Source organism: Lepisosteus oculatus, chromosome 9 (genome assembly GCF_040954835.1).
Source record: "Lepisosteus oculatus isolate fLepOcu1 chromosome 9, fLepOcu1.hap2, whole genome shotgun sequence".
NCBI classification, from domain to species: Eukaryota; Metazoa; Chordata; class Actinopteri; order Semionotiformes; family Lepisosteidae; genus Lepisosteus; species Lepisosteus oculatus.
In genome coordinates, this window is record NC_090704.1 from 41,097,119 (window position 1) to 41,123,322 (window position 26,204).

General features: G+C 39.1%; 1 protein-coding gene and 2 long non-coding RNA genes across 3 annotated transcripts; 1 reads left to right on the plus strand and 2 right to left on the minus strand.

Moving 5' to 3' along the window:
• Window positions 1-5,309: 5,309 nt before the first annotated feature.
• LOC138241154 (uncharacterized) lies at window positions 5,310-9,851 on the minus strand. Its single transcript, XR_011190333.1, has 5 exons — window positions 9,789-9,851; window positions 9,325-9,436; window positions 8,477-8,636; window positions 7,442-7,612; window positions 5,310-6,864 (listed from the first exon to the last, which is right to left on the minus strand). It is a non-coding gene; the product is annotated as an uncharacterized lncRNA (long non-coding RNA).
• Window positions 9,852-10,016: 165 nt separating this feature from the next.
• Window positions 10,017-24,362, minus strand: cenpx (centromere protein X). The gene is made up of 10 exons (XM_015355882.2): window positions 24,255-24,362; window positions 23,887-23,938; window positions 23,298-23,351; window positions 21,744-21,832; window positions 17,381-19,084; window positions 15,970-16,165; window positions 14,747-14,832; window positions 14,140-14,528; window positions 13,196-13,984; window positions 10,017-10,145 (listed from the first exon to the last, which is right to left on the minus strand). Exons 1-5 carry the CDS (start codon window positions 24,288-24,290, stop codon window positions 19,070-19,072), a joined length of 246 nt encoding a protein of 81 aa, XP_015211368.1. The 5' UTR covers window positions 24,291-24,362; the 3' UTR covers window positions 10,017-10,145; window positions 13,196-13,984; window positions 14,140-14,528; window positions 14,747-14,832; window positions 15,970-16,165; window positions 17,381-19,069.
• Window positions 17,577-22,558, plus strand: LOC107078436 (uncharacterized). The gene is made up of 3 exons (XR_001479370.2): window positions 17,577-17,626; window positions 19,441-19,573; window positions 21,612-22,558. It is a non-coding gene; the product is annotated as an uncharacterized lncRNA (long non-coding RNA).
• Window positions 24,363-26,204: the final 1,842 nt, after the last annotated feature.

Below are 26,204 nucleotides of genomic sequence, written 5' to 3' on the forward strand. Positions count from 1 at the left end.
ATATGATGTTAACAAAGGGAGGCGGCAGATGGATCATTTCAATTATCAATGTGCGCGTATATTATGAGTATCGGAAACGTTTAGATTATACCAGCGTTAATTTCAGTAAATTACATACAGTATATCATTAATGTATTATCCGTACCTTTTCGCGCCGTATGATGTATAGTTTAAACTTCATATATTGTTACGTGTTGTCGTATTTCTATAGTAAACAATAGTGATATCAAAACAAGAACAAAATAAGTAATACTTTCTAGACGTATTTAATAAATGAACACTGTTAATTGTGAATTGGTGTGACCTGTACCTTACAGCCCAGTGTTAATTTTTAGGGGGTGAAACTGTCACTCAAATGTCAGGAAACCGGTAGAGTAGAGGAGTTTATTGCCATATGTACACCTACATTGGAATTCTGATTCGCGCTGTTCTCTCGGGACATGAACAGTACAGCAAACGACACACAATGTACATCATAAATAGTGATAGTATGTATGATCAATAAACAACCAAAACAATAAATATGAGGTAGTGACAAGTCAAAGGTGCACAGTGCACGCGTGTATCGAGTCTGAGGCATTGCACATTATCTGTTAAGGATGCCCAATCCAGGGAGGCAGAAGCTGTCCTGACGTCTAGTGGTCTATGCTTTAATAGTGCGGTACCACTTGCCAGAGGCCAGGGGAGAAAACAGTTTGTAGCTGAGATGGTTGGGATCCCGAATGATGGGTTGGGCTTTATTTTCACTGCGCATGGTGTGAATCTATTCATTTAAAGATCCTATAATAAGTCCTATCCTATAATCCTCTGTGCCGTTGCCAGAACCCTTCGTAGAGCATCTCTGTCATGCATGGTAGTATTGCTGTACCGCACAGTGATGCCACGAGGGAGGAAACTTTCTATGGGGTAGTGGTTAAAGATCATGAGGAGCTGCTTCACCAAACCGCCTTTCTCTAGACACCAACAGTTTCCACGCTTGTGCCCTTGATGCAGAATGGGGTGCGACTCCCTCTGGGTCTCCTAAAGTCGATAATAAGCTCTTTTGTCTTGTTGACATTCAGGGCCAGATTGTTGTCAAGACACCATCACGGGAGATGCTCCACCTCTCTCCTATATGGGGACTCATCATTGTTACTGATCAACCCAATAACTGTGGGGTCATCAGCGAATTTGATAGTGTGGTTGCTGCTGTATGTGGCTGTGAACAGCCTAGAAATGAACTTGGAGAGCTTTTAGGATCACTGTAGAGGTGTTTTTGTTGCCTATTTTTACCACCTGAGGTCCACCCCTCAGAAGCTCCAGCAGCCAGTTGCAGGTAGAGTTGCATAAGTCCAGATTCCTGAGCTCTGGGTCCAACTGTGCAGGAACAATTGTGTTAAAGGCCAAGCTGTAATTTATAAACCGCATCCTAACATAGGTGCCCCACCCGTCTAAACGTTCTAGGACAATGTGTAGTGCAAGAGATATGACATCATTAACTTAACCTATTTGAGTGGCAAGCCAACTGAAGTGGGTGAAGGGAGTCTGGAAAAGTGCAGTTTATACAAGACACTGAGAGGCTTCCTAAGCACTTCCTGACCAATGGAGTGAGGACCACTGGGCGATAATCGTTCAAACGAGTTACCATGGTCTTTTGGGGAGTGGTGCAATTGTGGTTTTCTTGACACTCTCGTATTACTGACAGGGACAGAGAGAGGTTAAAAATGTCTGTATACACAGGAAATAGCTGACCTGCAGAGGTTTTAAGGACACAAGGGGAGAGTGTCAATACTAAAGACAACAAAAGCAAAAACTACCAAGGAGTTTTAAAAATTAGACACTTTATAGTGTTGTGTTTTGTGCAACAGGTCTTATTCTTTTATTGTGGCTCATCCTGGCTGGCTGCTTTATGGGTTTTCACTCTCTTAAAGGCTCTACACACCTCATATTTAGAGAGCTGTAACACACAGTCCCCTGGTTCACTATACTTCATGATAGCCTGAAAGTCTTGCCAGGTGCACCTTGAATTTCCCCCAAATTTGTTTTTCTAATTTGTCCTTGTATTCCCGGTTGAATAGATTTCTTCAGGTCATAGTTTGATTTGTATCCAGTTCTCTGTCATCTGATTGAAAGACAGCAGACCACGCTTTACAGTTTACAGGGAAGGTCTGTGCTCAGCCAGGGCTCTGGATTGGGGGTATATCTGGACTTTGCTGGTAAGAACACATCTGTCCACACATTAATTGTAGGATGTGACCACCTCTGTATACTCCGAGTTGCTATAATGCGAGTTCTTGCTCAGCAGCGTCTGACCAGCGCTGCACGGTCTTCACTGAAGGTGGCGCTCTTTAGCCGAGGAAGAGGGAGAATTGAGGCGTGGTCGTAACATGGAACAGCATGTTCCTCTAATGCTGGTGTATCGGTGAAGGTCCAGAACCGGGACGTGTACTTTGGTAGTACTTGTGGTTATTCCCTTTCACACACTCAGCATGCGTCTGCATCAGTAAACCTTCAACCAGATAACGCTGATTGAGAACAATTACTTATTGACATTTCCGACATGAAGAGTAATCATTTTTTTCTGGAAGCTGCTGTTAAACTCAAGGGTGCAACATGAACTATAAATCACCTATAATTACCTCAAGCCAGCAAGGATCCAGTGCCCCAGGCAGAACGAGTTTTTAAAACAGTAACTTACTTTTGTTCACCCTTTTGTACAGTTGTGGTTTGATGTCATTTAGGCATAACTGTGTATGTTGTTCAGGACTCTAGTCAAGATGCTTTACTCGGATGGGACTTCTTAAAGAGACATGGTGCTTCTGTTGATACCACCACAGGTGCCTTTGTGTTCAGAAGTGAACCGATTCTGGAACCTGTCCTTGTCAGGTATAGCCGGGCATCGGTAGATAGGGATCCTATGCGAGGCACTCCTGATGGCGAAGGTCAGGAGTTGAGCCGGTAGGCGAAGACGTGGTCGAGTACAAGAGCAGGGGTCCAAAATCCGGGAAGTCGTAAGTACCAAATCGAGAGGCGAAGGGAGACGTTGAGTCAGAATGCCGGTGGTCTAACAACAAGTAAAGCAGGGTAAGAACCATACGACTACACAGCTCAGGGAAGAAACCTCAATCGTGAGCGAAGAAGGGAAGACTAGTGAGGGTTTAAATAGTCCTGAGTAGATTGGTGCGTGGACGTTAAGGGAGAGAAGAGCTTGTGAGAATGTGGGGGCGCTTACATGCCCGTGTGCGATTCGCGACAGTCCTTCTGCATTTTAGAAGCAAAACGAGCGATAGCCTGTGTTTGGAGTTAGGAAGAAAGTCCCCGTGTGTCACAATGGTTAAGGGGATGATTCATGCCTTGCACTGGATAATATTACTCATCTCCTAAAATCAAAAATGGGGGAATTCAGAGAGATATGGGATTCATTTCTAAATGTTCTAGAGAATCATAGGGGTAACACCTAGAGAGAAGGGGGGTAAAGCCTTAAATTAGGTGAACTACTTTATGAAAGGTAATAATACATTTAAGCCCTGTATACAACATGTATTTATGTAAAAAAAATGAACACCTATGTGACTTGTGTTTTGAATCACTGCCATCGTATGAGCTATTTGTAAATATGCACACTGGATGTTTTATCACATTCTTCCTGTTTATTGTTGTTTTCTTTTGTTGTTTGTACATAATTCACATTCTCATTTCATATTCAATATGGAAAAACCAAAAAACATATTGTTGAAAATTATTATACTTATTTGAAATTATTTCCCGTATGACATTTTATAAGTAAAGCACAGAATACTTTAAAACACACAAAGACTGCATACATGTTTAAGTACAGTATTGCAGAAACAGTGTGACCTGTGGACATACTGTAAGGACATTACCTCACTCCTTTGGCATTCTGATGTGGGCTCCTGACCAGATAGCTGATGGTGATACAAGCACTCTTCCTGCTCGTCCTCAGCTATGAGAATCTTGTTCTGTGTTTATTCAAATGTCTAGAAACATTTCAATAAATGTCTATAAAATATTATTCTGAAATACAGATTGGTGGATTACGGTAATTTTTTTAGAAGAGGCCTGGGCACTGTGAACCAGGAAGGTAAGTGCTGTATGTACATGATATGTAAACATTTGCATTTGAGGAATAAGAACTTTTTTATAACATTTTTACTACAAAGTTCATATAAATGTAATTAAATGTATGTGCTTCATTTTGTAAATGATCAAAATGGAACACCGTAGGAGGACTGAATACTTTTGCAAGGCACTGTATGTCTGTGGGTGTGATGGAGATCGAAGGCTTTAGTGAGGATTTAAAGACCCCGAACAAATATGCTTTAATATGCTTGTGCCAAGAATATACCTAACTGGGTGGTATAATAAGAGACGCCTGATTTTTTTTTCTCTGGCACAGTTTTGGGGAAACGATTACTACAGATTGGGAGATTATGGTAAAATCTCTTTTTGAGGAGGCCTGGGCACTGAGACATAATCAGGTGGATGGTGTCGATGGATTGTTATTTAGTATTTACACAGCCCAAAGACAGCACTGACCCTCACCTAAGATGTGATGACACATGTTCCAGTTGAGGTAGGATCTTCAAAGTGATGCATATCAGTACAGACAACACGCAAGTGTAACAAATACACCCCTGTGTATAACAGGGATCTCAGCCGCCCAGGCTGGGGGAGGTCCCCTTTAGCTCAGCTGGCAAGTTCCCTGTTGCGTGACGCTGCAGACCCAGGTTCAAGCCTGGGCAGTGAGGGATGAACTGGCAGGGCAGGAGCAGCAAGGGTGGAGACCCCAAGAACCATTACATAAGCATAGCAAAAACCACTGAATATCTCTCTGTGTCCAGATAGCTGTTGATGCTGTACTATTGATGTTGAAAATATTCACATTTTTATGGTGTCTCAACAGCATTTCAAACCAGTCATTTAACTGAGATATCACCAGAAGCCAGTATCTACTCCCTTTAATTTGTCTTCTATACAGAAATTATAACCTGATACCGGACATCACTTGTTCTAGAAAAACTGTAAAAACACAGTCTAACTTGATCAAAACAGGGCAAATTGTGACACACTCAATAGGAAACATCTCAATCTGCTCTTTCAGTTAAGTTTCATATTCCAAATTTTGCAGTATCTTGATTGTAAATTAAGTAATTGTGAGAAAGTCTACAAGTAACATGAGGAAAGTCTGAATTCTGAACCTTTTCTTCACATTTCACTAGGGACAACAATATGAATAACAAAAACAGAAATTCTTTTTTTTTATTTAAAAAACATTCAAATACATTTTAAAATCTTTCACAATGCCCAAACCAAAAATATATTAAACCACCAAACCCAAAAGCATATAAAGACAGGATAGTAGTAATTCCCCAGTCTTTCAATATGTTAAACATTTAAACTATTCTTAAAGTCCTCAGACATATCAGTTTTTTTGGGTGGCTGAGATATGAAGACGTCTGAAAGGCACTTAAGACCTTGGAATGAGCCTAGACATTGACAATATTTTAATTATTTTAGATATTGCAGCATCTGTCAGTAATACAGCAGATGGAATACTGCTGGACAGCCTTGAGAAGCAAACTAGACTTCCTAGTATGGTCTTGTGATTAAGTAATATTTTTATATCATAGGGTATATCAAAAGGGAAAATTCACAAATGTGTAAGTTTTCAGCTAAAAGAGCATTGGTATAAAGTGTGTCTCTCCCATCTGTGATTTATCTTGCAAACATTACAAAAAATAATGTATAGGAAGTTTTATCAGTGTAAACACCACCACACAGTATTTTCAGAAACCGTATGTCTTATCTAATGCCACATAAGACGCAATTCAAAACAGTCCTGAAGTTTAAAGCAGTGCTGCACTTTGGTGAGTGTTGGATTTTGCAAGGCACTTCATTACTGCAGTCACTCCTTACAAACAGTTGGCAAAAAAGTATTGGGGCTAACCCTACCTTCAACTCAAAGAGGGCTGAATAAACTGGACAAGGATTAAGAAAGGCAAATTACTTTTTTGTCTGCAGTATTTTGGTCAGCCATAATGAAAGCAACTTTTAATTTTATGTGGCTTGCTGTGCTGGGAAACATGCTGTGCTCTCCGTAGGAACAGAAGGATCATAAAATTCAAAGTTCCCCAGTTCAAATTTTGTTTCTTTCAGGTTTTTTGCAAGTCTTTCCTTCTTTTGGGAGAGCAAGCGTTCCCAGGAATTTTCAAATTCTGGATCAAGTTTGTTCCTTTTATCCATCACAAAATTATTCACCCCTTCTTCTGAATTGAGCATTTTACTAACACTCTCACATTCTGCACAGTTTCCATATTGCCAATGAGGTTTATGATTGTATTTAAGAGGCTGGGGTGAGTATTGGATGTTTGGAAACAAGTCCAAACATCTCAGGCAAGGAGGTTTTGGGTAGTAACCAGTCCAGCTGTCCTCTCTGTCAAGTGCACCTTGTTGAATTTCCTCTGAATCATCTCTGTTTTTAAAATCAATCATGTAAAAAGCAGCAGAATATACATTTTGTGGAAGTGGAATTCCTTCCACTGTCTTTTTCTTTTCTTCAGTGATTGTTGCCAGACTCACTGCAAATGATACATTTGTGTTCCATGTGTTTATACATGAAAGATCAATGAAGATTTCCCTCTGCGGCAAGCCTTTGCATGACACCGAGCCACCAAAGTAGTTTCGGGTTTTCTGTTTGGTTTTGAAATCTAAAAAATAGCAGTAATTCACAACAGTAGAAGCAAAAAAGAAATCATTTCCACACTTGTCTTGATCAGGGAATGCAGGTAAAATCATTTCCTTATTCAAGTTCCGCAGCTGGTCCAGAACAGCCTTGACATCTTTGTCTCCTTTAATTTCAACCACCTTAAAAAAAGAGATAAAATAGTCACTATAATAAAAACTGCAGCAGCTTATATGAAAGAACAATGTATATATATATATAAATATATTATATAATAATCTCTATACAATACTATTTTCTCTGCACTAGACTGTGTATACAATAGCATCTACATCAGTCTATACAGTAGATACTATAAACATCATAAAATGATTTTAATACATTTGTATGTGTTATGATATCAGGCTTCATTATGAATTAATGGTAACAATCTCTGGATTCCAGAAGGAAGGGTTGTGGATTCAGATCCCAGGGAAAAAGCTGTCTTTGTGTCTTGGAATGAAGTTCAGGGCTCTAAGAGCTCCAGTAGATGCCCTGCTAGTCTGAACTCAAAACTGCACTTTTCTCCATGGCCCTGTGATGGACTGTCATTTTGACTCTACAAACTGTGATGCAAAGTAAGGAAATAACCCTTTTACCCTGTAAAAATAAATAGCTTGCTCAACATAAAAATGAATATTTGCCCCCCATTTCCCAGCATTCTTTTCGCATTCTCGAGAACATCTGCCTGATTTAAACAAAGCATAATGTTGAATGTACCACATCCAGAAGTACTGAGTAAGGCGGTCTCTGGGGAAGATGGGTTTTGTATTGTTCAAACACATCTCTGTACTTCGATTTCAAGTTCGGAAGGATACTTTCAGGAAGAACGTCATCAGGCTCAATAGAAGGACAGTCGATATGTCCGAGAAAGAATATGCTGTGTAAAACCTGATCAAGAGAAATGCAAAATACAAAATGTAATGCATCTGCACATATTGTACGTACGAGCATATACAGTACAGTATGTAAAAATATACAAGCAAGACACAATAAATGACATTTGCGAGCCTTTCTTCTGTGAAGTTTAAATTTCACTATTGTATCTAACATTAAAAATGTTCCATTTAAGTCAACAAATTAAATTAAAACTTGTTGGAGCCCCTTGCAGGCTGTGGGAGGGAGTTCCACTGTCATGAAGCTATGACACTAAAGACTGAATTAGCCAGTTATTTTGATCTGCACCCTGAGTATGAACTGAAGGGCTCTGGACATGTTGGGGCAGCCAATGGACTCGACACTCGAGTTAATGGTCAGCTCTCTTACAGAAACAGATTAACAGATGTGTAACAGATTAACTGCCAACGCATGAGAGACAACTGTGTTGAAGTTTATGAGAAAAAAAAGACCTTCATTTGTGTTTTTACATTCAAGTAGAGTGTGCAGGCCACAATGTGTGCTACTTGATGCTCCAACAAATGAGCTGGTGTGTCACCCCAGTGTAATCGAAGAGCATGTAGCTATTCTAAATGTGAATGGGATCCAGGCAGTGAAAAGACCAAAACCCAGGAAGTAATGATGAGTGGACCCGTTAGCACAGCAATCCCCAAGTTACTTGTATTTTCCTTAGCACACATATACACAATAGACATGCAAAATCTCATTTAGTATATCCTTCAAGTGTACGTTACTCATGAAAGCTTTGCAAATACCAAGGAACATAAACTAATCAGCAATATAAGCCAAACAAAATGTTATTTTAATTGCAAGCCATTGTTACACAAAACAGAAACAAATTTGAAATACGTGACTAACCTCTTTGATGTATTTTTTTGCTCTGTCAGGGGTTAGATGTTTGAGTCTTACAGCTGACTCAATCAATTTCAGTGTAACAGTAATGAACTGACTGCTACTCCTCACAAGGTTCTGACTTCTACTGCTGTCGATGTTCACATGCTTTATTTTGTCCAACTGACTACAAAAAAATTTCGACAACAAAACAATTTTCTCAGAGAATGAATAAATATTTCTGCACTTTAGCGTGACCATGTTTATTCTGACAATGGAAGATTTTTTTCAGTGCTACAAAATAAAGTAAAATGTAACCATGTTTCGAGAACCATTTTGCTGTTTTGTGAATTAATTAATCCAGCAGTTTATATGCTCTTACTGCTACAAAGGTTCTATCAAATAACCAATGCTTGTCATAAGAATACAGTGATGAAATCACTACAGGCTAGCAATACTAACTGTTCACTTTTACCATTGAATAGCAATTCTCAGAATGTCACTCTACATCTACCTCAAATCACTGTGATTTACATCTGAAATCGCGGGCCAAATTGTTTCTGTTTTCTTACATAATTCAACAAATGATTTACTGCATTGGTTACATAATTCTCCTGCTCTTTAGCAGGATATAAATATATATGAGACCATCAGGAATCTTCAGGGCTGGATTGGCACCTCTGGACGAGAGGGTGAAACACAAAATAATCTTTAAAAATGTTATAAGCTCATTAGTAAAACACTACACCATAGCCACTGGCTTTTCTTTTGCAGAATGAATTATCTTTTTGAGATACACTGTGGCTTACACATAGGAGACCTGTTCAGAAATTGAAAATGCATTTTCATCTTTGTGGAGATGTTTATTTAAGTACCTCGTCATCCTAATGCTGTTTGTTGCACTGATTACTTCAGTATTATTTTCTCAGGTTCCAGCCTGGACAGATCACTGCAGACAGCTCAGACTTGTCAGGATGTCGAAGAGGGCTTTTAAACCAAAAAAAAAAAAGTAATAAAAGCAAATTCCAATTTGCAAAAATGCTAAATATGTTGAGGCTTGTTTAACAGTCAATTCCATCTTTCCATTCCACCAGACACTTTCTAACTGATTTACCCAGTACAGTGTCACAGGGGATACTGGAGCCTAAACCAGCAAGCAACAAGCGCAAGGCAGGATACACCCTGGACAGGATACTACTCCATCAGACAGCACACATAGACACAAACATGCACACACTCGCACCAGAAGCCAGTTAACCTGTGTTTTGGAATATAAAGCCACTGGCACTTTAAAGATTTTTTTAAAAGAAAGGTTTAAGAATAACTTCCTGTATCTTACCAGTTTTTATTAACGCTTTCTGAAGAGGGCTCTGAACCATCTGAAAGATGTGCAGCCAAGAACACGAAACTGAAACTTGTACTTCCTTGTATGTTAACTGGGAGTGGTTAAGAAAAAAATCCAATGTTGCTTAATAAAATTAAAGATACAAAGACTACAAGTGAGCTTCATACATTTTTATTTTCTCATACACCCTGCTTTGTTATAGACAATGGAGTAACATTTGGGTGAACTTAAAACCAGGTGGGCAAACACCTGGTTAGCCATGTTTAATGTAGAGGAATGCAGGATTTTGAATGCAGAGAACGAAAACATCAACACAAAAGTGATACAAACATGAAGGTCGGGCTCTGTATTCTGGTTGAAGTTAAATTATGCAATAATACACACAAAATCTTCCTCCTATAAGCAGGTACCCTATACATTCTTTGGTATTAGTCGGGGCGCTGTTGCAAGGGAGGGCAGAGATGAAAATTATGGGATGACATCCCCGCTTAGTTTCGTTTAAAACTCCATATGCATCGTAACACAAAGATTTAAGAATGGATTTTTCACGACTCCTTTTCAGTTATTGGATTGGAACGGCCGTCGAGAAGTCAAAGCCGCTGAAACCAGGTGTAGAATGTAATGCCAATCTTGTCCAGTAGATGGAGCTACTTCTAGACTTTTCTCTTATTCAGACTTGTATCAAATTAAAACGTTATCATAATCATTAAAAAGTGTAATTAAATCTTCTTTCAGTCACTCTCTGAAATGGAATGTAGGCAAGAAATAACTGTACAGACACCACTTTAAACATCACTGAGCCCTTTTCCCTTCCCTTACACTGAAGCTAAGCAGGTGTGAGCCTGGTCATGGGAGACCTCCTGGGAAAAACTAAGGTTGTTGCTGGAAGAGGTATTAGTGAGGCCAGCAGGGGGCGCTCACCCTGCGGTCCATGTGGGTCCTAATGCCCCAGTATAGTGATGGGGATACTATGCTGTAAACAGGCGCCGTCCTTCGGATGAGACGTAAAACCGAGGTCCTGACTCTCTGTGGTCATTAAAAATCCCAGGGCGCTTCTCGAAAAGAGTAGAGGTGTAACCCCGGTGTCCTGGCCAAATTTCCCATTGGCCCTCACCAATCATGACCTCCTAATAATCCCCCTCTATGAATTGGCTACATTACTCTCCTCTCCTCCCCACTGATCGCTGATGTGTGGGGAGCGTTCTGGCGCACTATGGCTGCTGTCACATCATCCAGGTGGGGCTGCACACTGGTGGTGGTGGAGGGGAGACCCCATTACCTGTAAAGAGCTTTGAGTGGAGTGTCCAGAAAAGCACTATATAAGTGTAAGCAATTATTATTATTACCTTAATGGCAGCCTTAGGGTTTCAAAGGCAAAACTGGATTGAATTAGAAATGTAATAACTGGTTTAAACTGCCACAGAATGGGTCTATTTCATCCAAGTCAAATTCTCATTCTGGTAAATTTGACCTTTTGTGAGTGCTGAGTGAGCCGTTAGCACCGACTTGAAATGTCTGTGCTCAGAGGTCACGGAGAATGTAGGTGGTGTCAAGGCACCTCAGTGCTATACATACTGTGCGAGCACAGTCAGAGAGCCAAGTTTGAATCACTAGCAGGTTTTGGGCTGCTATAGAGGACCAAGGTCCAATTTTCAAACAAAAGGTGTATGTTTACAGAGTACGGTATTTTAGAGAAGGTTGTTGCAATGACTGTATATGAATTTTGAGGTGACAATGGCAGTTCTACACAACATAAGACATCTTTCTTGTACTGATCATTTATAGTACATCAACAAGGTGTGAGAGCACAGTCCTGGTTGGACCATATTCCCCTGATTCCTGTCACCTGACCAGAGGCAGGAAGCTAGCTGGTCAGGTGATTGTTTTAACAAGCAGGAAGAGGAGAGTGGACAGCTGCTGCCTGGGGCTGAGGGCAAAACACCTGTATGGACCACGGGCCAGAGGGAGGACTTATCATTGATTTGACTTCCAGGGAAAGAAACGGTGAATCCTCTGAATCTCGGAGAGACAAGTGTTTATTTGTCAACATTATTAACAATGTTAATCTAATCATGATGTTCAGTGATAAAAACACAATATAAAGTGCAAACTTTTAAAAAAGGTAATTATGCACTAATGATGAAATTAAATCTTCATACAGAGAGAACTACTCAGCTGAATAAATGTGCAAAAGGGACATTATAAATAAGGTACCAGAAATGACAGGGAATTGTTTAAGTGAATATTTAGAACTCTTCTAAAACTGGTAAGGCACAGAAGAAAGAAAAAGTTCACAATACATCCTGATATTTCAGTTTGTTTGCTGACATTTACTGTAACATACCTTATCCTTGTAGGTCATCAACATGAGAATTTCGGTTGTGAACAAAATATTGAATTTTAAAAAATACTTTTGCAAAATTTAACAATTTAACAAAATGGGACACCACAGAAAGGCTCAAATTACTTTTGCAAAGCACTTTATGCAGCAGAACAGAATGTGTTGGGTCCTTTCTTGAAGCAGTTGCTCAACACTGAAAATGCACTGAGAGTGCAGATGGGCACAAGACAGTGGGAGGAACAGACTGGTGTGGTGTGGACACAAGAGAGCACAGATACTCAAAAGTGGCCACATTCTTGTCAGTCTAGGTGAACAGGATATGTAAAAAAATATATGTCTCCATTTCCTTCATCTGTTAAACAGCATTTCAGTATTCACTTCACAAACAACTGCAGCAGTTACATATTCCTTTGAAAACATGCTGTTATCCAGTATGAAGTAAAAACTAATGAAGTGTTAAATATTTGCTTTCTATTCCCATTTAAAGCTTGCTAGGCCAACACTTCCCTTGACAGGTGTGGACAGGATGTGATTTCTGTCCAGCGCTCCGTCAAACTGAAGTCTTCCCATTTCCTTTCCTTATTGTTCTCTTTACACAACCAAAAGACAGAGGTGGAAACTACACTGTAGTGAGTTAAAAATGTTAAAACCAAATGGTATACAGGGTCTGAATGGCCCCATCTCATTTGTTATCGTTCTTACAGCACGTTATCCATTTACATCTGTTTTTTGCTTCAAACGTGTGAAGATGGTGTGTGCAACATTAACTGCTGCTTCAGCTTGCCATGACTGCAAACTCGCAAACTGCAAAATGCAAAAACTTTGTAAAGCTCTGATATTATTGTAAATATTATTGTATTAATAATAAATATTTCTGCAAGGCACTGTACGTACATACAGTAATAAAGGTGGAATAGCAATATGTTTATGAATCACATTGCAGAAACAATACTCTGAAGTTCAATCGTTGTAGTTGATGACAAACATTTAGTGAAGACATTTTCTTCATCAGCAGTACAGTCAAACAAGCAGCCTATGTGGATTCAATATAGACTGTCACCGGCCAAGTGACCGTGTTTGGCTCAAAAGAAAAGAAACTCCCACACAGCAGTCTTCAAATGCAAACAAAACTGGATTTATTGCCATCAAAATAGGGATAACAAAATTCCACACCTTCCCTCCAAGGCACCCTCTCCATACTGAGCTCTCCCAGTCCCTTTTATAGCCCCTCCTCTCCAAGGACCATCTTTGTAAAGGGACTTGCTCACATTTTCTTAACAGAGATGGGCTGTTTGCTCAAAATAAAGTATTTAACCATCCAAAAAAAACAACTAAACAAAACATTTAACCTTACATCGGTTATTTATAGATGGCTCACCAGTCACCTTTCCTTTTAAGATCATTTGTGTGATACTACAAACAGGAAAGGTGACTGGTGGCCATCTTGAGCAACACAATACAATACTCCAACGGGGAAACACTGCAGTGATTTTAGGGAAACAACAAAAGGGTAAGTATCATTCACACTTCATTCGTATCACATACACACTCTCAAACATACCAGAAGGATAGAGGGAAGTATTGGAGTATTTCACATTCAGAAAGAAAAAAATAACAAGCACTCTGTCACATATACAAGAGACTGAAGACTTTTTTCTTGATGCAACACAATCAATGAATGATAATCCTCACGATGCTTTTGCCATCAGTCTTAAATGACCTACAAGTCCATCAAGAAGTCCATCATTTCAGAGAAATCCTTTTCCTTGCTTTCAACAAACTCCTGGGTGTATGTGTTTATTTTTGGAATTGCCTGATCTTTCAAGATCTGCAAATACTCTTCTTCAGTCTGCAAAAAAGAACAGGTATCATCATGTGTGTAAGAAATGGTACAGTAACTGTTGCTGCCATACATTAGAATATACAATTTTCATTTCTAATTTAAAAATTCAAGATTTACAGTGGAAAGAGCATCATGAACAAAAAAGGCCAAGATTATCTTACTTCTGGTGCTGTGTTTTCTCCATACTTATAGCTTTGGATAGGAAAAGGTCCGACCCCTCTGCTTCTGAAGACGGATTCCACGCTGTGTGCCATAAGGTGCAGTTCATGGTTTTCATATGCGTAGACGTTGCCTCTGCTGTCAACCATCACAACCAGCTGTTGCCCCTCAGCCAAGCAGGGATAGTTGTCAACAGCACCAATAACAACCATCTTCTCACTCTTGGGGAGGTACAGCTCTTGCCAGCTCTCCATCATGTCCTTTCGGCCCCAATAGATGGTCCCATCCTGTCCAGTGATCCTCAGACAAAAGCCTTTTGGACATTTCAGAGGCACTCTCAGTCCTGTGTGTCTCTTCACGAGTTCAGACAGCTCATCTAGGTCTAATTTAGCTGCAGGAAGAAGAATGTTTCAGAAAACCTTGGAGAATAAAAATCAGAAACACGCAGACTGAAAAAACCCGTATTGCGAATGGAAGTCACTATTTCAAAAGGCTTCAAACCTAGATATTAAAAGAAGCTCAATGGCAGACCTTGAAATGAGAACATTCCTAATGTTCCCAGCTGACTATAAATACATTTCAACAAAGAATAACTGGAAAATCACCTACATTTCTTGAGCTGGAGGAAGTCCTTAATGCACTTCTGAACTTCAGGTTTACAAGTCTCAGTTTGTTTACACAGAAGCCGTTCTTCACTAAAAACAAAGAAATGTTAAATCTTTTGCTCATCACTCTCACAAGCTAAGCACTCTCTTACATTTGGATGGTACCTGGATTTGCTTTACTGGATATTTCTCCAATGTATTTCTCAACCATATTGACATTGTTTAAATTGTAAAAGATTTGTTTGCATAATCTTACGTTTTATTACATTTATTCTGAAACATCAGCATTATCTACTAGCACTTTTGTCATCACAACTGATGTAGATATTTTACAATTTCCTTTCAAAACTGCTCATACGTGTTATCTATTAGCATCATACAAATCTTTTTTGATTTTACTAGAAGCTTAAAAACTAGTAAACAAAGAAACTGTTCTCCTTCATTCAACAGGGTTTAGTAACCATTTTAAAGTGGATCCCAGTTGTCTAAATAGCTGTGTAGAATAAGGGTATTTGTAAAAAAAATATTTATAGTTTGAAAAAGTATTTTAGGAACATATTTGAAATCAACTCCAAACTGTATTTGATAGATTTTTTTGTTATTGAAATACTTAAAAATGCACTGAACTGATTTTGGGCCATTTATTTGAAAATCCACCGAAAAACATTTTCAAATACAAATACTTTGATGTTCATGTAAATAGATGGGGTACATACAGGAAGAAGGAATTAAATCCTTGATTTACTATTTTCAAGTATGAATGGTGAAAATGCTTTCACATAATTGAGTAAAAATGCTGCCACAGAATTATTGGCTAACAATTCCATCACGGATGTTATCTATCTTAAGCCATTCCTGTTAAAGTTTTTAATAAAGACTGCTCTTTGCATTTCATGTTTCCAAGTAGTGGAAGCAAACCCACAGCTCTCAACAAGCCTCAGTATCCATTTATAGAATTAAGTTTTCTGAGCCATTTTACTGATTCTAAATAAATCATTTGTAAACATTTTGTCATGATACCCTTTACCTATTGACTTGAATGTATAAAAATAGAAAAGAAAATTAAACCGATAATTTCTAGTGAACATCGTGTTATATAAATATTAGTTAAGGTGCACAGAAAATGAAACACAGTAACTTGTTTTAGCAATATGTTCTAAACTCAATGTTACTGAAGTCATACTCTTGCTACTTCAAAATAAAAAGCAACAATTAGTATTTACTTACCACTTTTGCCCACCATTGTACGTCTTAAGCTGCACAGACATTTCCAGTGTAAGCAAGAATCAATAAATATGTATAAATCCAAATACTTTTTTTCCCAGTACTTGCAACCTGTATTTCCTTCCTCCCGTCTGGTTTCAGTTAACGCACAAAAACACACACAAGGAGCAAATGGGCAATGTTTCTGAAAGATCTGGACCTAAAAATGAAAAAAAGACATTGATGTTACAAACTGAGCTGCCGAGTCTGTAATATGCATAGACTTCAAGACTTTTTAGCTCTCGGTACCCAAATACTGGATTCTCTAAGAGCTGAAAACCACACTTACTCCTTCACAAAAGGGTGCTGCCAGCGCTGCCGTTACCATGTGAAGAGCACTTGGACAGCATTTCTCAAAGAGAAATCGCTTCTGCCTGCTTCACACAAGTGAACACTGGAGAACCTCTGTCTTTACCCTTTACCAAGTCTTTATGCCCTCACTCCCATCTTTGAAGGGTGTTCAGATCACAAAAAGTTCCAGACCGGAGCTTACTGATGCGAAACTGAAATACACCGTGGAAATGTTCTGATGGCTAACCCTGGACTGTAAAAAGCAATGATTCCTAAGTATAATTCTGGGAAAGCCCAATTAACACTTTGGTAAAAATGATTAAGTCTAAAGTACTGCAGCGCCCCATGCGCACCCAAGGCGGGCTGGGAACTGCACCTGGGGGCGGGACTACGGGACTGTATATAGGGGGGCGGAGGCTGGGCGACAGCTTCTTCCCTTCGTGTCTGTCTGTTTGTGGAGGTGCTGTAACGTGTGGTACCTTTCCCAGTTCAAGTTAATAAATGCGTTCAACCCTATTCCCCGAGTCCCATGCCTGCTCCATTTCGTACCGAAACCCGAATTCGTAACGATACGTTTAAAGTACAGAGCGGTTAGGTAAAAATCCCCTCCGCTACAGACTTCTGCTGATTTACGAAGTGAAACAATTCGTCTTTCTCAGGGGTGGATCTGCGCCACAGCGATGGCACAGATCTTTCCGGTTTTTTTTTTGGCTAAAGGTGAAATAGAACAGGTGTAATAGTTCTAAAAAACGTGGAAAATTCATTCTCAAGAGACTAGTTAGTAGCATGTAACAGATTTATGACACGTAACCTTAAACAAGATTTTAAAAATCCATTTCCGCCTAACTGCGCTATAACAAAATGGCACCCGAATCGAAACTTCTTAAAAGTTATCGAGGTTGTCAATAAGAATTTTTGTCCACCATCCACATTCGTATAAATAATAATAAACTAATAAAGCATAAAAACGAACGATACATTTTAAAAGCAGATTCACGAATGCGAAACGTGTGATGGTAAAATGGCTTCTGTACATAGCCTCTACACTAGCTCTCACAAAATACAAGAATACACATTCACGTACCCGTTTTCCAGTGTCCTTGAAAATTTTAAAAGGTTAAAAGGCAGGTCACTTCAACCCGATCCAAACTGTGAAGTACAATGGAACCAGTCCTAACTGAAAACGTCGGAAACAAAAACACTACGCAAACTGTATTAAAAAAATTATCAGGCGTGGCTAGATGTTAGTCCACGCCTGTATTTCGTAATAATAGAGGAAATGAAAAACGACCAAACAGAAGTGGAAACAGTTAGCTTACGCCAAATTTCAGTAAGTTGCGTAAGTTTATTATTTCTAATGTTTTAGCCATACATTGTTTCGCTGTGTGCAATAAAAAAAGCTACAAATGTTATAAGGTTGTGAATTGTCGTTTTACCTCTGAAAAAGTATTGTAATGGTTTAAATGAGTACTATAAAAGGAACAAGTGCCCAGAAGAGGATAGTTGCACCTTACACCCCAGCGTGGGTTTTATGGAGGGAAAAAGGTCAAGTTTTGTTTTTGGGGTTCACCTAAACTATCAGAGAACTCCTAGGAATCCCTAGACAAGACCCCTGAGACAGTCCTAAATTATGACATTTATTTTACAAGCATAACATTTTATCTGCTCTCAAGGATTAAACATTGAAGTATAAAAATAACTGGCATGTGTCTGTGCAATAACTTCCAGAAAAATGAACTGGGTGTTTCAGGCAGTGCTCCCCCTGTTCCAACTCCAAGATTTGTCACTCTCTCTCTGCTGGAGTTCCCATGGATCAGGACTGGGACCGTTTCATTTCTTCTTCTGTGGATGTAATTTTTGTATTGGATCACATAAATTCTTCATCTTCTTAAATTTCCTTCCTTTCAGCTTTGGGATATTTGCTGTTCCTGGTTGCAGGCACATGTCATTTCAGGACATTAAATGTACCATTAATAGAGAAGGGGGATTTATTGAAACATTAACAGCTAAATATGTTGCTCAAGGGTATAATGTCACTCTGAATCCGAAGCACAACTGTCTAGTTACCTCAAACCATCAATGATCCAGTGCCCCAGGGGGAAAGAGGTCACTTCGATTTCAAAAACACCAGCTTTACAGTAATTACTCAATATTATTGTGCTTCTTTGTGTTGTATATATCTTTATTAGTGGTTTGAAAGGGTTTCCTGTGTAGAAATATTGTTGTTAAAGTACAGTGCACTTAAAACACACACAAATAGTCTACAATCACACAATTAAAGTATAGCACTGGAGGAACAGTGCCGTACACCACACATTATTTCAGCTCGTTTAAAGCAAATTACAATACATTAAGCAAGGCAACACTGACATGAGAAACACAGTACTGTGTGTACATTCTGTATGATAAGCTTTATCCAGACAGCTAAAAAAGGTTGGAAGCCTGGTTATTGGTCACCGAACACTCTGTGTAAAGTAAATGACCTATTGTTGTTTAGATTCTTTAAAAAAATAATTTAGGTTTACAAAAGAGTCCTGAAAGGGTTCTTAAATTTTATGTTGTATAACTGTCTCTTAGTAATTTCATAAATGTAACTATGGAAATAACTGCCTTCCAAAGATTAAACAAAACAGATCAAAAGAATGAAATGCTTCAGCCCTTGGAAATGAATGTATTCGCTGCACACATCACCAGAACATAGTGAAATATCACTTCCAGGGACGGTCGATTCATGCTAGGGGCGCCTTCTAGTGGCCCAGCACGGTGAACGACACTAAAAGTCCAAAAGCTGTGGGAGAAGGAGAGAACAAGAGGGTTGCGTGAGACTGAGAGGAAGATTAGACTGTTAACACAGTACATCTGTTTGCTGCTTTAGGTAGTATTGGTAGACCAGAGGCGGGTGCTCTCCCTCTGGACAGGAATTACTAGTGTCCCAAAGTGGTGACAGAGGAGTAGTCTTATATAGCTGTCCTTCAGCACAGACATTAAACAAAGGTTCTATCTTGCTGGAGATTAAGGATTCCATGGGAGTTCTCATAGGGGGTATTGTGACTAAATTTCACACTGGCTTTGCATAATCTGCCTTTCCTAAAGTCCACCCTTTATTCAACTGGTGAACCAGTTTCTCACTGCTCTGATTGACAGTGCCTTCGTAGTGGACTTCTGCAAAATCAATCAGGAAAAGCAAACCAGAGGGCACGAGTGGGAGCTACTGTACATGGAAGAGGATCTGAAACTGAGATCAGGAAGCGTTTTTTCCATGCAAAGGTTTGGGAGGGTATGGAACAAACTCATATCATGTTCAAACTACTCAGCCACATTAGTGATGCCAAGCCCCTTGGCTTTCTCCAAAAAACAGCTGAATGCGATCCTTGAATCAATCATCTTTTAGCTACCAAATAGGCTAGATGGACCATACAGCCTCCTCTCATTTCTTATGTATCTGTTTGTATGTGTAGGGGATCTGTTCTTCAGGGGTGGGATCTTTTGGGATGAAAAGCGCTATACCACAGCAAGGAACTAGGGAGGGTTTGTTTTAAAAATCATATTATACTTTAGTCCTAGTTTATGAATTTTAGTATTAGCAGAATTAACATCACATGATGAAGACAAATACAGTATCTACAGTATGATATCCAGGATGCTTCTCCAAAATGCATGTACAGTAAATGCCTGCAAATCACTTTTGTATTTTGTTACAAAACATATAAAACAAAGTGAACAGCTGAAGTGTTGCTTTAAAAAAAAAATCACAAAAACAATTATTTGACATCCAACCTTGGTTTTGGTGAAAGTAATCAGAAAGTTGACTCATTTTATATTCTTTAAAGATCTATACAGTCTTCGCAGATGTTGTAGTTACATTCAATCATTTTGAAATAGTTTTTATATTCAGCAATTTAATCAGCTGAAAGTATAAACAGAATTTGGTGTTTAGGAAAAACAGCTAAACCTAATTCATTAGGCATGTGTGTGAGGTAGTATCGGCAATTATTTCCATTACGTTAAACAATAAATGTTATTTAGAAAGGAGATGAATAATCCAAGCTACATTTAATCACATGATATCTTAGGCTATGCATTTAAATTCTGTCTTATTTTCAAAGAAAGAAAACAATCACTTAATATATTAAACAGATCAGACACTAGAACAGTGTTGGAAGCCTGATTATCGGTCACCAAACAGTCTGTACAAGTAGATAGCAGATCATATCTTGGTAAAATCACTTATAATTTGTAGATTTGTAGGCTATAAGTACCTAATTAAAATGGATTACAAATTTCTGTGCTTGTTTTAAGTACTAACGGGAAGCCTGCACTTTATTATGATACGCTGTTCAGTTTCATATTGTGCGCCATTCAATGGTTTCTTGAAAGCTTTATATTGATACTTTCTTCAGTATTTTAATGACACATACCTCTTCATGATTTCAAGAATTTCAAGTATTCTCAACTAGTGTGAAACATCTAGACAAGGCAGCACATTTTCATGATGCACACAGAATAAATACTACAGTCAGAGATTTGGATCTGATTATGTTGCAAAGTACAAAAGTAACAAGAAGCTTCTTATTAATTTAAGTGACAAGATAAAAAAGTCTACACATTTTCAAGGATTCGCTTCTCTGTCCTTTTGACATTTTGTGCTTATGCACTATGACCTGACTCCGTAAAAACACCTGAGCTGTTGCATTTGAGTGCTAAACCACAGAGCAAGCAGAAAACACTGACACCTGTTGTCACCTTATTCTGACAACTCACTAACTACACTACAGGAAATTGGAACTGTTGCAGTTTTGATTATATATCAAAATATATGTATATATTTTGTACTTTAATGTTTTATTGTAGTTATTCTTAAAATCTGCTTTAGCTAATGGTGACCCAGAAGAGTTATTTTACATGTTGTTTACACATTTTGGTAGAGTATCAAAGAAAAAAGTTTTGATATCCACAAATCTTTCTTAAAGGCAATACCTAACATTTCAAAGCCACTTGTACTTATTGTGTTTGTCTTGAACAAATCTGAATCAGGGAAAGATATACAGGCACAGATTTTAGATTGAGGAAAAGAATCAACTTTAGGTAAAACATTGCACAAACATAATACTTCTCTAGAAAAAGCCTTTAAAAAATATCACCATTCTGATGTAGTTCTAAACTTGCAGAGGAGCAGAATGTTTCTTTTCCTTCCTTAGGGGGACCGTTTTTTAAAATAAAAAAAATGTTTTTTTAATCAAAAATAAACATAAATAGACTAAAAAATAAACAAGAAACATGTCACGAAATGTCAAGCTAATAAATTATCTTCATAGACAGAGGAAGATGAAGACTTCTATAAGCTGAGTGAAGTTTGAAGTGGCCCAGATATGAGAAAATTGACCATGTGATGTCTGAACAGGACCAGACTTTATAGACTGGTCCAGGACATGTTTATTCCCACATACCAGCTGTGGCAGGATCTTCTCGAAGTGATCGATGTCAACACTCTCGCTGTCTTCAGTCACTGCCTGCTTCACCGATCGCTCCGCAGCTTCTGGAACATGCAATGGGCACATGGCACGAGCCTCAGTGATACAATGTCACCCTGCAACTCACAGCTGGCAGCCCACTGAACCTCAGCAGGTGTGAGCCTGGCCAGTACCTGGATGGGAGACTCCTGGGAAAGCTAAGGCTGCTGCTGGGAGAGGTGTTAGTGGGGCCAGCAGGGGGCACTCACCCTGTGGTCTGTGAGTGTCCTAATGCCCCAGTATAGTGACGGGGACACTATACTGTAAAAAGGCACAATGTAAAATCAAGATCCTGACTCTCTGTGGTCACTACAAATCCCAGAGTGTTTCTTGAAAAGAGCAGGGGTGTAACCCTGGCGTCCTGACCAAATTACCCCGTGGTGTTTACCAATCACATGAACTGAACTGGCGTCATCACACTGTTCTCCTCCCCACCAATTGCTGGTGTGTGGTGAGTGGACTGTCGCTTTATCCAGGTTAGGCTGCACACCGGTGGTGGTGGACGGATCCCCATTACCTGTAAAGCTTTGAGTGGCGAGTCCACAGTGCTATACAAGTGTAAGGAATGTATTATTGTTATTAAAGTCCTCCCTCTGGCCTGAGGTAATATAGGTGTTTTGCCCTCACCCCCCTCCTCTTCCTGCTTTTTAAAACAATCACCTGGCCAGCTGGCTTCCTGCAACATTCCCTTATGTAACATGGCCAAACATGGTGAAATATTTTTTTACAATAAAAAGATTAGTTGGCTGGCCTGTGGATGTGTTGTTTTTTCAAACATTTATTTAAATTAATTTAATAGTGTACTCAGAAACAGAAGTAAAAAAAAAGCACATTAAGAAAGATGGCAGAAGGATGGTGGTAAAGAGCAGCTGCAGTGGTTTTTGTTAAAAAATACAACTTTCTATTTTTTCCCCAGAGGATAGCCTTTCAGTCGTCACATACAAGAAGCTCAGACGTACTGTATAAAGAAACCTTCCGTGTTTCTTAAAGCCGTGCAGTAATTTGAGGACAGTTTCTTGAGGAGTGAACAAATTAAGCATTGCTATTTTGCCTTAAACCTCAATTAAAAATATCAATATTACACTTGTATGCAGCAAATCTTCACGTGCCACAATCAAGATAATTAGGACAAAGTTTTAGCTTGCTTATCTTCTATTATGTTCTATTCTATTGTCACAGAACGTATCGGAAACAAAACAGCTGTAGTTCTACAACTGGCTTCTTCATGTAGAAATGGTAATTGCTTTTTTCTTTCATCTTACTTTTAAATGAATGGTTTATCAAATATTTCCAGTATATTAACAGGAAATCTTACCCTAGAAAACTGTTAACAAACATAATTTGGTTAATGTAAAACATCTTGGGTAGACTAATTTTATTTACAAAAGAACCAAATGAAAAATACAGCTTGCTTTAAATTTGCTACGATGCAGCTGTGTGAATGAGATTTATTCCAGTTGTATCAACAGTGAGGAATTAGGAAACCCTTACCTTGTACAAACACCTTCAACATCTCTGCCATAAGGATTAAGGCATCACTGCTGACTATTAAAAAAGATAAATGCAGTTTTTGTTAATTAAATTTTACTTTAAAAAATATTTCAAAGATTTTTCATGTTCATTTTGCTATAACTATTAGGGGGATAATTCTTACTTTAAATCATAAAACGTACTGCTAAATATCCAAATCATGGCTCTTCCTGTACACCTCTCAACAATGTTAGTTAACGGTTATGTTAATTAACAAACTAACATCCTACATATAGTGTGTGTTTCTGAAACTCATATATACCGTATAAGAATTGGTTAATGAAGGTACATTAAATAGTCCTGGGCTGTCTAGTATCTCAGTATCTTATTAATTAGTTTAATATTTTCAGAAGCTACATATTATATTACTGTACTTGCTACAAACGTGCATTTATTACTGTACTCCTCGGTTTGTGAATGCAGACCTATTGAGTTTTATAAGTGTTAAGACACAACCAGAGCACCATTGAAGGTAATGTACATATATTACGATATCAACAGTAGATATTTTAAAATACAGCTTGCATCAATTGCACTAATGACAGCTTACCTCTAGTTTTCTCGTCTTTAAAGAACAATGACAGCAGTTTGTTAACCGTTTCCTGAATGAAGAAATGAACGAATTAACAACCCTTTATTTTACCAAAAATGAGTGCAGCGAGATGTATCGTTTGACTGTTTTCGCGTTGCCTCTTTGACATTAACTACCTGCACCAAATACGGTAACATAATCGATATTAACCACTGAACTGGTCATTGAGTGTAACTACTTTATAAGATACAAAAGGTCAGCGCACTTTTGTAGGATTAGCGTTAAATATATAACCTTTTCTTTGAGTAACTGAAAAAGGTAAACGTTACGATACTTTTGTTTTTATGGGTACTTATGGCCAACTTATCATTATAATTATTATTCACCTTTTTGAAAGCAGCGCCTTCTCCTTTGTCTTCCATTGCTCTTCTGACAACACTCCAACTTCTTCCGGTTTCCGGTTTCCCCACCAATCATTTCTCGCGTCTCTGCAGGTCATTAGGGGTCAATGGCAACGCAGTAAAAGCGGCGGACTAGCTTTTTTTATTTATTTTTTAAAAATTTGTATTGATGCTTAACAAAATAACAAACATAGCGGCGGACTAGCTGGGGACGATGCAGTTGTTAGCATCCAGTTCCGTGCGAGACGGGTTTGATGGGTTATACTAGCAATTGCAACGGACGTAGCTGCTGAAATTAGTCCCCAGCTCTTCGGTGAAAATGTTCTCTAGTGCAACGAGCCCAAAGTTACAGCTGCTGCACTCTTGAGGTCATTGAAGCCCGGCACACGATACTCTTGCAGGCTAAGCAATTTAGTACCGTACTAAGGGGAACGATGAATCGCATTGGAAAATCCCGGATGTAGTAGCAGGAACGTCTCACTGGAAAAAAAACATCGTTTATACGAAACGATGTTAAGCTTCCGTCGCAGGGGACATTCACTGTAAGATGCTACTAAAATTGCATTCCAAGCAGCCGCAGTACGGCAGACTAACAGTGGGGCACTGAACTCAAGAAGAGCTACTATTCTAAAATAAAATAATGTAGTATTGCATCGGTAGTGTGGTGCCAGGTTCATTGGCTTTCAGGAGAAATTGGTTCTGGGAAGGATTGGCCTAGTTTGTGCTTGTCTGTGTCAATGCGTGTCCCGCAGTGGACTGGCGTCCCATCCAGGTTGTACCCTGACTTGCTGGGAAAGGCTCCAGCTCCCCCTAAACCCTGAATTGGAAGAGGCGGTTAGACAATGGATGGATATACATGCCCACTGTGCACCTCAAGTTTTAATGATTGACAAAATCACAAAATGGACATCTTCCTAAGAGAAGCACAGGGCATGGGAGGCATAAATGACACCATAATAATAATAATTGCTTACACTTATATAGCGCTTTTCTGGACACTCCACTCAAAGCGCTTTACAGGTAATGGGGACTCCCCTCCACCACCACCAATGTGCAGCCCCACCTGGATGATAGATCAGATCCTCAAGCTAAATGTCTCCAAGACTAAAGACATGATAAATGACTTCAGGAAAAACTGTTCTGGACTCCAAGCTAAATTTCGAAGCCAATACTGACTTGATCCTCAAAAAGGGACAACAGCCTCTCTTTTTCTTAAGGAAGCTTAAGCATTTAAAGGTTGATGACTCGTTGTTGATTTTGTTCTACCGATCCTTCCTTGAATCTGTTCTTTTACCCTGATCTGCTGGTTTGGTGACTTGAACCTGAGAGGCACAAACAAACTGGGCTGTCTTGTGCAAATATTGTCTGAAGGTCATTGGTGCTGATCTTCCAGCTCTCTCCACCGTCTATCATTCACGTGTTTGTGCGTAAAGCAAAGTCGATCTGTGACGATCCTTCAATAATTTCCAGTTACTCCCATCAGAACGCGGATACCGGCTCCCCACCAAAACCAACCATATCGTTACTTAACACTTGACTTTCTATGCAAATATGTTGTTCTTGTGGCGTTTTTTTTCCGTCCGTCTGAACACCAACACTGCTGCTGTAAAACAAATCCCCCCCTCGGGGATAATAAAGACACTCTTTCTCAAATATCATATATGACGCGACTGTGAACTCTTACTGTGCGATAAGAGAAGGACTCAGCCTTCCACGCATAATTTAAATTACCCAGTTCAGAACAACTTCTTACGTGAATTGATATTGTAGCGCATTCGCCTGGCGCCGCGGCCGAAGAGCGCCCGGCTGGGATACGCGGCGAGGGGCAGGAGGGGAGTAGTAGTGGTCAGGGCGGGGACGAGGAAAGCCGCTGACCAGTGCAGCTGACCCGCTGCAAAACGGGCGTACAGTTTGGTGAGATCGCCCGGATTCTTG